Source organism: Taurulus bubalis (assembly GCF_910589615.1).
Source record: "Taurulus bubalis genome assembly, chromosome: 10".
Lineage (NCBI taxonomy): Eukaryota > Metazoa > Chordata > Actinopteri > Perciformes > Cottidae > Taurulus > Taurulus bubalis.
The window spans coordinates 9,428,361-9,439,839 of NC_136598.1; the positions used below are offsets into that span (position 1 = coordinate 9,428,361).

Genomic DNA, 11,479 nt, shown 5'->3' on the forward strand with positions numbered 1-11,479 from the left:
TCGGACTGAATAAGAAAAAGGGGTGCAAACTTTGTTGTTGCTATCTAAATCAGTCCATCTGTCAGCAGTTACTCTTGTGACACAAACACAGATGTATATTCTATACATGAACAGATGAAATAAATACAACACGAAATGCTCTTGGAGCTCCACTCCAACATGTTTTGTTGTGTGCTAAGCAACTATTGTATCTTGTTAAATGTCTTTCGGTGAGGGTTTGTAACTTCCTTTTGTGATTTCTACGCTCTTTTTGTCTGGCAAATGTCATCATTTTGTTGGGATTAAATGCAGGTTCATCTTTCAAACCCTGCTAAAATTATACAATTTGAAATTGAATTATGCCAATCACACAAAATTTGCATTAGCAAAGATGAACAGTGTACCAGTATACCATCAGCAGCACTGACTGAAATACACTTACAGTAACTAGGATATTTGCTCCATACAAATAAATTAAATCACGATCCCTGACAATTTCAACAACAAAAAAAACATGAGCTTCACCAAAATGGTATTTACTGGAGAGCTATTGTGTTGTGTAGAGTGCTTTTTAAACTGTTCACCATCCTGTTTTTTGAATGGCTTCAGATAAAGGAGAAGGATCACTTCAGACTTTACTGTGTTGTAGTTTGGGCAGCAGGGCTGAATGACTAAATTACAGTGAAACGGTACATACCGGGTTGCTTTGTTAAGGAATAGACTTAGATCAGGCTTGTGATGATGTCTGCATCTTAAATCTAAAAATGAACACTGAATTAATTGTGATGGTAATCTGAAGGCAATCTGAAGGAATCTGGAATTACATGCAATTCATTTTCTTTTTTAAATATCTCGTTGTTCTTGTGTGGCCCACATAATGTGCAGTCACATGTACAGACAGCAGGTGGCACTGCTATCTGTTGTAGATACATTACTTCCTGTGCACCTGCACCAGCACCAACTTACACCTTTCTACGTATTCAGTTACATCATATATTCAAAACCCTCTCTCATCTAAATCCAAAACTACAATACCGGCAGCTTAGAAAATATACAGAAAAAACTACACAGCACATTTGTATTTTAGAGCAGTTCAGCTATGGTTGTTTCAGCTGCTTTAACGGTAAACAGATAAACTCGTGCTCAGGATGTGACGATAGTATCACTCGGCAAACCTGCTCAACAGGCTTTCCAGTTTCTGTTCCTGTTTTGTGACCTCTCCTGTGACAGCTCCTGCTCACAACCCTTTTTCCTTTTCAGTCTCATAAACAAGGTGACCAACAGGGTGTTGTTACCTTTGCTCGACCAACAGGAGTATGGATAAAGGAGTGGCTCTTTGTTTAAGATCTGTGAATACCTCCATTGTTTCTCAATTGTATCTGCAATCAGACACCTGATCACATTTAATGTTTTTTTTTGTCGTAGTTAAGGCAAGTTGACATGGTCATTTTCATAGCAGCATAATAAGTGTGTATACTATTTGTTTTAAAGTTACAAAAGACAAGTCAGTTGAAAGGAAAACTTACCTCACAGGTGATTGACAGACGTATGCTCCTCTCTTTTTAAGGTGACTACACACCATGTGTTTCCTGGGTTGTGAGGCTGCACGGTGGTGTGGTGGTGTAGTGGCTAGCACTGTCACCTCACAGCAAGAGGGGCCCGGGCTTGATTCCCGATTCCGGGGCGGTACTTCTGTTTGGAGTTTGCATGTTCTCCCCGTGGCAGCGTGGGTTCCCTCCGAGTTCTCCGGCTTCCTCTTACAGTCCAAAATGTTTCAGTCGTCTGACTTAATGCCCGTTATATACAATTGTTGTTTCTTGTATAAAATTGTGGTTTCTTTGTAGTGTTTTTTATCCATAATATTAATAGCTGAATCACTTGCAAAATCACATCTCCAGGGCTGGATAGGGTACAGTTTGGCAATATACTACAGCAGACCGATATCAGGATGCAGTGCAAGGTGTATGACTCACTGCTAATTCTACCACCAGAGCTGCAAGCAGCCAGGGGACTCATGTGTGTGTCCATAGACCTGGTTCTCATCTCCCTGTCAATCACAATATGTGGGACCCAAAAGAGCAGCTGTTGTGGCGACAATATAAAGAGCAAGAACATCACCCTGACGGGTAGTTTGTATCTGCTGTCCTTTCTGACCACGCTCATCCCTGTCAGCTGGGCAGGCCATACTGTCATCAGCGACTTCTACAACCCAACGGTGCTGGATTCTCAGAAACGGGAGCTGGGGGAGGCCCTCTTCATTGGCTGGACCACTTCTGGTAATCTGCTGATCACCGGGGTCTTCCTATTGTTTAGCTACAGCAAATGTAGATCAAAGGAATAAGAGCCTTACACTGACACGTATCTGATAGAGGCGAGGGATGTACCAAAAGAGGGGAGCGTGTATCTAAAGACGCCATCCAGCTTTCATAAGCGTCAAGAATATGTGTAAAGAACTGAACTGTACCGCCTGAAATATGACACTTTGAATTTATGTCTCTAAAATATACAGTATATGTGTCAAATGATGCATGCATGTATTGTTTTCATTACCTTAAATCACGGTGACTATTTAAAATTGCTAAGGCACTATGTGTTCTTATTGCACTATAAATTGTTCTTATTTTGCCCATTGTTTGTTTTGTCCGCCCAAATGAGATAAGATAATCTTCTATTAGTCTCAAAGCGGGGACATTTTCAAATCCTTCACATTACTAACATTTTTGAGTGATAGTTGTACATATAAAACTATTCGTACTTGGACATGCTTATTAATGTAATCACTAACAATTGGTTTTGCAATTCTGTACCGTCATGCCATTGTTTAGTGCAGTTTAGTTTATCAACTGTCACTTAACTGCTTAATTCATTCCGTTCATGATCCTTTTGATTTGGTAGTAACTTATGGCAAAGTAGTCGCATTGACCTTGTCAACAGACAGTAAACAGTCAAAAAATATGAAATTCAATATTTGCTTGCTTGATTGTGATTTATTTTTTCTATAGCATCCTAGCATTTGAGTTGACACTCAGTTTGACTGTAACGACAATAATAATAATAATAATAATACAAATTAAATGCAGCTGAATAGTAAATAGTCATTCAGTGCATGCACAAATGATCTACAAACACACACTGGTTAAATGTTTCAGATTGCAGAGAGACTTCTGTGTGGCGATGACAAGGTGAGAACTGCTGGCAAACAGACAACTACTGTGTTACAATGAAACCAATCCGACTCAAGTTTCTGTGCTCAACACCTTTTTATCAGCTCCGTTTACATATGAATGAGGAGACATTTGGACATCCGTGACCACCCGATTAGCTTTTGGTTTGAGATGGACAACAGCGACATAATAAGGGAGACAATGTGTAGTTTTCTGGTTTCACATATTACTGTGTATCCAAAACTACTCATCTTAATTGATTAACTATTAGTTTCAGGAGGTAAACAAGACCACACATTTGATTACTACATTTTTAGCTTTAAAGTTCCAACTAGAAACAGCCGAGATATTGTATATTTTTCATGTTTATAAAGTACAGTTTTAGCTATCTTGTTTACTGTCTAAATGTTTTATTTAGTTTAAAATAAAAAACATTGTTCTGTGTAGTATTGGAACTGTGTTGACATGTCTCATGGCTAAACTTTAAAAGAGATGAAACATGCTTTGATCAACTGTGACTTTATAAAGTGATTCATTTAGTTTTTGATTAAGTGTTCTTAATCACAAGACCAAATGGTTGATTGTTAGTGGTGGCAGTTGTAATTCATTCAAAACAAGAAGCACTCTCTTCCCTGTCCTCATGCACGTATGTGTCTGTAATGCAGTTCAACCAGTAAGGTTGCATTGCACCCTGGGCATTTTTTTTGTGGGTGTATAAGTTCCTTGACTTGCTCGTCACCTCAGATTGGTTTCTAGAGCTTGGAGAGGGCAATCATCGGCTCTCTGTGTGACTGCCACAATGGCCTCTTACACTGCTTACAGTGGCTACACCAAGCCACCCCAATCTTACGCAGGCTCTTACTACAGCGAGAAGCAGGCCAAGACGTATGCAGAATATCAGGAGTCTGAATATGAGGAAAAAAAGAGAGTTGAGAAGAAGGACCGCCAGGACGCCATCTGCTGTGAAGTAGTGGCCCTCATCATCGGCTTCATCGGATTAATCGGAGTGGCAGCCGTGACAGGCCTGCCGATGTGGAAGGTAACAGCCTTCATTGAGGAGAACATCATTGTCATGGAGACCCGCTGGGAGGGTTTGTGGATGAACTGCTACAGACAAGCCAACATCAGGATGCAGTGCAAGGTGTATGATTCCCTGCTGTTTCTGCCGCCAGACCTTCAGGCTGCCAGGGGTTTGATGTGCAGCTCTGTGGCCCTCAGCGTCTTTGCTCTCGTCGTTTCAGCAGTGGGGATGAAGTGTACCAAAGTGGTGGACCATCGGGCTCGCACCAAGCATGTTGTTCTTGTCGCTGGAGGCTGTCTGTTCCTCCTGGCCTGTCTCACTACCATAATCCCCGTGTCCTGGACCGGCCATGTCATCATCAGGGACTTCTACAACCCTCTGCTGATTGATGCCCAGCGCAGGGAGCTTGGGGAGGCTCTTTACATCGGCTGGGTGACCTCAGCTTTGCTTTTCACTGCCGGAGTGATCCTGCTGTGCCGTCATGCTCCCCGCACCCAGGAGTCAGATGAAAGGATTGTGTACAACCCCAACATTAATCTCTACCAACCAGGATACACATACCAGCCATCGTACCAGCCATCGTACCAGCCATCGTACCAGCCATCGTACACCTATCAGCCCACCTACTCAGCACCCCCACCAGGGTCTGTAGCATACACACCAAGTCAGTACTAGCGAAGGAAATCTAACACAGAGACAATTTTGGACTCCCTTTTTTGTTTACTTGCCAAGATTTGGCACATTTGAATGTACTAACATGCCCAAAGGTCGTCACTGGAAATGGCCACATTTTTCCTTACTTTCTTAAAGATGGCCAAGTGTATTGCAGATTGAAATGTGTTATGGAACTACTAATGTTTTGATCATTATGAACTGTGTGTGTTTCCATATGCTTAGTTTACACTAAATGATATCAGTCATTCAGAAGTATTTTTAACCTGCATTAATAGTTCTTGATATCACTACAGACATGCTCTTTGAGACAAATAATGCACTCAGCCTTTTTCATATAATATACCTCCAGATAATTTGTGTTTATTATTATATTGAGTTTTTGTTGTAAATGTACATACTCTTTAAAAAAATTCTGGCCTAAATATAAGGTCAATTGTGGTTTCCAATAAAGGGGTAATGTTGAGGAAAAAATAATGTAGCGTTTTGTGTGTTTTTTTTTCTATTGCCTACTTAAGAGAGGCACAATTCAAGAAGTAAGGGTGAATTTCTTACACGACAGTCAGTGTCTCATTTCCTGCCAAAAGCTCTCAAGTTTGCCTCGGATTCAAAATGTCCTCCTGAAACTGCTGCTGTTTAGCTCACGGGTGTGTAAGGTAAGTTGTTATGTTGTCTCCATTGTTGTCAGTGGAAATGTGCCTAAACTGGTAAAACCAGACGGATCACTCCTGTCCACCCACAATTCTAACCCGCCCAGAGATTTCATGTCAACCAAGCCAGAGATTCAACTGCCAGCATTTTTCTGAGCACAGACACATGAAACTGAAACAAGAAATCCGATACAGACAGTGACACATGGGTACACAAGTAATAACCCCATGACATACACGCAAGTGCAAACAATTATGACGAGCTTCTAAATGCTTTTTTTGCAAATATATTTTATCTACCGTGTCATTACGGTTGTATTTTTTTAGTAATTGCTTGTAACATAAAGGACACCACAGTGGTGAACGATTTTAAGTTCAAACAACAAAAAGACAATTCTGAGCATTCTGAGTGATTCATGTCTTTGATATGGTAATACATTAACATAAAGAATATCTCTTTCTAAATAACCCCCATGCATTTGTGCACAACACCCTATTTTTTTATTTCTAAAGCTTTCTTGTAAAGTGTGATCTGAGAATGTAAATCGAGACTTCTGAATAAACAAAGTGGCAGCTTACAGCAGCTCCTGAGGTAGGTGTACAAAGAAAAAAAAAGGCCTGGGGATACAGTTTCTTAGCAACCGGTCGCGATTCCCACCCCTCCCATTCTAGTGTGCTGTCCACAGGGAGGAGGCTGTACAGGTGAATATCAACCTGCTCCTCCTCCACTGGGATACAAGGTAAATCCATGTACTGCTTCCTACTATAGTCACAGTGTGTCGGCACATTAATATACATATGAGTTTGGAAGGATAAGAGGAGGACACAATGGCCAACTCAGGACTGGAGCTAGTTGGTCTGATATTGACCTTGATTGGGCTGATCGGGACGGCCGCAAGCACTGGGATGCCGATGTGGCGAGTCACAGCTTTCATTGGCGAGAACATCATTGTTTTTGAAACCCGCTATGAGGGTCTGTGGATGAATTGCTATCGGCAGGCTAACATCAGGATGCAGTGTAAGGTATACGACTCTCTCCTGGCCCTGCCCCCTGATCTACAGGCGGCCCGGGGGCTCATGTGCTGCGCTCTGGCGTTGGGTGGCCTCGGTTTGCTGATCGCTTTGCTGGGGCTGCAGTGCACGTCATGTATCGAAAACAATGATCGGGCCAAGCGGCTGGTCCTCATCATTGCAGGAATCATGATCTTAATGGCTTGCATCTGCATCCTTATCCCAGTGTCCTGGACAGGTCACGTCATCATCAGGGACTTCTACAACCCCTTGATCATAGATGCTCAGCGAAGGGAGCTCGGTGAGGCTCTTTACATCGGCTGGGTGTCCTCTGCGTTCTTCTTTGTTGGAGGATGCATGTTTCTTTGTTGTAATCTGATGGCCGAAGACAAAGGTTCAGAGAGGTACGTGTACTCAAGGAACTCCGACTACATGACTTACCCTCCACAGCCCCTGCAGCCTCAACGGCTGGTGCTAATTCCCCAACCAGAACCCCAGTTGCAGCCAGTGCTGTCAAGGCACCCATCAACTAACTACAGCTACCATTCCAGATACCCCTCTGTACGCAGCGGGGTGGCTTATCTCTGAACATCTAAACTGACTGAGGTAATGATTATCACAGTTCACATGTTCAATATATGCAAGGGAATTTCTATTTTAATAAGGCTTTGCTTGGCAGTGCAATCTATGACACATTTCACATTTTAAAAAGGTAAAAAAAACAACACATTTCAATAAATACTGTGAATACAAAATGAGTCAAATCCGTCTGTTTTAAATCACCCACATTAAAGGATATATAATAATGATTACAGAATTGTGATATTAATTATAATCCAGACTGGGTACGCAAATACATCATTTCCATTACTGTGTTGTATATCACATTTGATACTGACAGCCTTATTTTTTTATTATTTTAGGTTACCAATTTTGTATGCCTATGCTTAATATAACAATTCATGTATCCTTTAACCAATGAGTAAAGTGACGCATGAGTATTTGTGTTAACTGTTAAATGCTATTTGTTGTTGTTGGCACACATGACTGAACTATGTAGTAACACAGACAGTTTATACTCAACCCAATTTCCTTCAACATTAGCTGTGCCTGAGCACATACCTGTGTGGTAAAAAAAAAAGAACCTTGCAGCACCAATCCCCCTCAAATACACACAGTACTCATATTGTTCTGCTTTAAAAAAACCGTTTTGACCAGTATTAGATACTGGATCAAACAGTTACAGGTATAGCAGCAAATGCTAAATTGATGAGTGATTGGGTTGGAAATTCACAAACATGTGTTTTTAAAATGAAAAACATTTTGTAATAATAATAATAGTAATACATTTTATTTGTTTAGTGTTTTAAAAAGGTACGCTAGGCACTTTACATGGTACAAATAAACAAGAGAGATGACATAACAGTAAGAAACAAAAACAGATAAAAATACTTTTGTGTGTGTCCATTCTTTTGGAACACAATTATATGTGTTTGTTTCAGTTTGGTATGATGCCCTGGAGCTCTTAGGAACTAATATAACTGAACAAATGGCTAAGTAAACATGGGATGCAGGTTTAAGACTGCTTGTTAAAGGTGTGGACATCTACCTTAGTGTTTGTGAGGAAGACAGGGACAACCTGGCGGCATGATCATGTGATAAGAATTTGCAAGTCACTTTGAATACAGAGTTTTAGACCAAAAGTTATTTAGTTCACTCCTGGGTTGATCCGACTCCATATATTTATGCAATTAAAGAACAGTTCTGTCTCTGCTCAGTGAAGTATATTAGCTTTTGAACTATTTGGTCAACTCATTTCATTTTCCAGTGAGTTCAAAATCTGGAGACTCTCAATTCCTTATGCAATGTATGTGATGACAGTAAAAGTACAAATCATTTCATTGATGTCTCATACTGAAAATATTTGGGGATGTAATGACAATGTTGTCTTTCTCCATTGTTGCTTAATGTTAAATCAAAATGAACAACCTGTTTGTCTATGTATGTCTTCTCAACAACCCTTGAGTTATACAAATATGGTATATTTGAACTTCTAATTCATAAAACCATATTTCTGGTACTTAACAATGAATAATTGTGTTTGGACTGTGTGATGTGAGTTCCCTCTGTATACTCATCTTGAATGTTATTTATGCTCCTCTGTGGACAGCAGTAGTACTGCAGGAGCTGATGTGCTACATTAAATTGTTTGCTTCTGAATTTCTATCACATATAATTATGGAGAATAAAAACACGGCAACTGGTAAAAATGTCTGACGTTGTTAGCTGCGTCTGACATATTGCTTTACTGCTGATGAAGCTGATGGCACAGATATACCACTATAGCCAGAGGGACCATAAACACAAAATAAGCAAAGGTTCTTTTCACCCCCATTGCCCTGAGCCAACCAGGTGACAGCAAAGCCTTGTTCCCATAACAAACTACCTCTTACACTATACCAACTGCATCAGATGAGAAGATCGACGCTGCCTTGGACACATCTCTGACTCCGTCGCTGAGATATTTTTACTAAAGCATCAGATTTGATTGTCTACGCAAGCTAACCTTTTTTTGAATTTGAACACAGCTTATTTCTTGAAGGCTGCACAATGGTTCAAGGTGTTTCAGAGATAGCCGCAATGTGTGTCGGCCTGATTGGGCTGATCGGGGCGGCGGCTACTACAGGGATGCCCATGTGGAAGGTGACAGCTTTCATTGGGGAAAACATAATTGTGATGGAAACCCGCTGGGAAGGCTTGTGGATGAACTGCTACAGACAGGCCAACATCAGGATGCAGTGCAAGGTCTATGACTCCCTGCTGTTCCTGCCCCCGGACTTACAGGCAGCCAGAGGTCTGATGTGCTGTTCTCTGGCTCTCTCGGGTCTGGGGCTCCTGGTGGCTCTGGCAGGAATGCGTTGTATATCCTGTATTCAGGATAATGATTGGGCTAAGACCATTATCTTGATGGTTGCCGGTGGTATGCAGTTTGGGGCCTGTATCTGTGTCTTTATCCCCGTGTCGTGGACAGGTCATGTCATCATTAGAGATTTTTACAATCCTTTGCTAATTGATGCTCAGAGGAGGGAGCTAGGAGAGGCTCTCTACATCGGTTGGGTGACCGGTGCCTTCCTTTTTGCATCTGCCATGTTGTTCGTCTGTCGCCGTATACCCTCAGACAAAGGCTCATTCGACGTGTACCACCCAGCCAACTTGCTCAGTTACAAGCCAGCACCCAGCAAGCCATCTCCAATGAGGTATCATCCCATCTCAAGTGTCTCCAGCCTCCAATCTACAGCATACCATCCGTCTCTGCAGAGCCAACACTATGTTGGACGTCAACTTGCGACTCCACTTCAAAACACTCCTCAATTTATGACAAATGATCAAGCACTAGTCAACCCTCCTGTTGTCTATAACCCAGGTCTGCCAGAACATGCGTCATTGGTATATCAAGGAGGTATGGCTCACCATTCCTCAATGCGGAGCTCCAACCATGTTGGAAGCCTGTATACGCCAGACAACTCCTTTTACAGAAGCCAAAACGCCACGCCATATTCACAGGCTTATATCGGCGATCCTACTGCCTCCTACCAGTCCAGTTTTCATCCGGTTCCACACACTCCTGTTTTCATAGGATATACAGCATCAAAAATTCAACCAGGGCCTCACAGTGCAAGCAGTGGTGGTGTATACATATAAACAACAATTGTGAGTGAGTTCTTTTTGCTGCTTAAACATTAAAGACTCAAAGCACTATATGTTTTTCATCGCAAGCTAATTTAAAGATAAAGGTACAATTATATTTATTCTGCTTGTATTAGATTATCTTGATGCCCAGAGTAAAAAAAACATGTTCCTTTTGTTTCTACTATTTACACACTTTTTGTAATTTGTATTTGTAATATTGTATACTTATCAAAATAGAGAGATTTATGAGAAATCATCTTTTTGGAACATTGTAGCCTTATGTTTTGCATATTTGTAACCATCTGTTCATCATGTTTTTACATTTTCTGTGGTTATCATTGTATGTGTTTCAATGCATGTTTTGTATTTTACTGTCGAGATGTCTTTGTACTCAAATAGAAGCAGTGCTGAAGTATATGATTAAATAACAAACTTGTAGATAGCTAGTTTGTATTAGCACTAAAAATGTTTATTGACAAACACTTAGTAATAAGCAGGTAGAGTTCACTTAGCAATTTAGGGTTAGGGGTTAGTGGCTTTGAATGGGCTTTGTGTATTTCCCTAGGGAGCAGCAGTTTTATAAATATGTCCCGATCCGGTAAATTCCATATTCTATATAAGTCCTGTGATGGATTAGCAAGCTGTTCAAAATTGTTCCCTGAATAGTGTCCATGTTTGCGGCAAGTATGAGCCATTTATATTTGTATTTGTATCTATGTTTATTGTTATGCACCTTTCACCGAGTCAAATTCCTCTTATGTTCAACTTCTTGGCAATAAACACTTCTGATTCTGATCTGTGTTGCAGGATAGAAATAAGTAAGTCAAAACAAATTAATGGCAGAGATATTTTTTTGTGGAAAATAATAAATGTCACTAAATATATTGTGGTATTGTATGGATGTTGTTTTAAAGCCTAGTATTGGTGTGACAGTCATAATGTACTCAAAGCATATTTCTTTTAAACTATTTAAAAATATTTGATTGTAAACAGTGAGACGGCCTGAATGAGTATTCACAGCTAGTGAACCGTTTTAATTTATATGAATCTGCTTTGGGTCAACAGCAAAACACTCCATGTGCTGTGATTGTTGTTTGATAAAAGCTATAACATCCTGGCAGTTATGCTGACACCATGGTGGCCTGAGCTAATCTTCAACATTGTCATCGGTCACCACAAGAGGGCACCAGAGAATGTAATGAGTGACCTAAACCCTGAGGACAGGCCTTCTCCCAGTCAGAGGAACTTCATATTAATTAAGGGAATACATTTGAACCTAGTTTAAGGTACGG

General features: G+C 40.7%; 3 protein-coding genes and 1 pseudogene across 4 annotated transcripts; all 4 read left to right on the plus strand.

Annotated features, from left to right (window-relative positions):
• Positions 1 to 1,927: 1,927 nt before the first annotated feature.
• On the plus strand, positions 1,928 to 2,428 carry LOC306742151 (claudin-4-like; annotated as a pseudogene). The gene has a single exon. The product of its transcript is annotated as a claudin-4-like (transcript).
• Positions 2,429 to 3,905: 1,477 nt separating this feature from the next.
• Positions 3,906 to 5,303, plus strand: LOC306742626 (claudin-8-like). The gene has a single exon (XM_079225021.1). It carries the CDS (start codon positions 3,943 to 3,945, stop codon positions 4,837 to 4,839), a length of 897 nt encoding a protein of 298 aa, XP_079081147.1. The 5' UTR covers positions 3,906 to 3,942; the 3' UTR covers positions 4,840 to 5,303.
• A 1,011-nt stretch (positions 5,304 to 6,314) lies between these two features.
• Positions 6,315 to 7,085, plus strand: LOC306742629 (claudin-4-like; the record flags this gene model as incomplete). The annotated part of the gene is made up of 1 exon (XM_079225024.1): positions 6,315 to 7,085. The coding sequence occupies one exon, from the start codon at positions 6,315 to 6,317 to the stop codon at positions 7,083 to 7,085; it is 771 nt and encodes a 256-aa protein (XP_079081150.1).
• Positions 7,086 to 9,107: 2,022 nt separating this feature from the next.
• On the plus strand, positions 9,108 to 10,199 carry LOC306742625 (claudin-8-like; the record flags this gene model as incomplete). Its single annotated transcript, XM_079225020.1, has 1 exon — positions 9,108 to 10,199. One exon carries the CDS (start codon positions 9,108 to 9,110, stop codon positions 10,197 to 10,199), a length of 1,092 nt encoding a protein of 363 aa, XP_079081146.1.
• Positions 10,200 to 11,479: the final 1,280 nt, after the last annotated feature.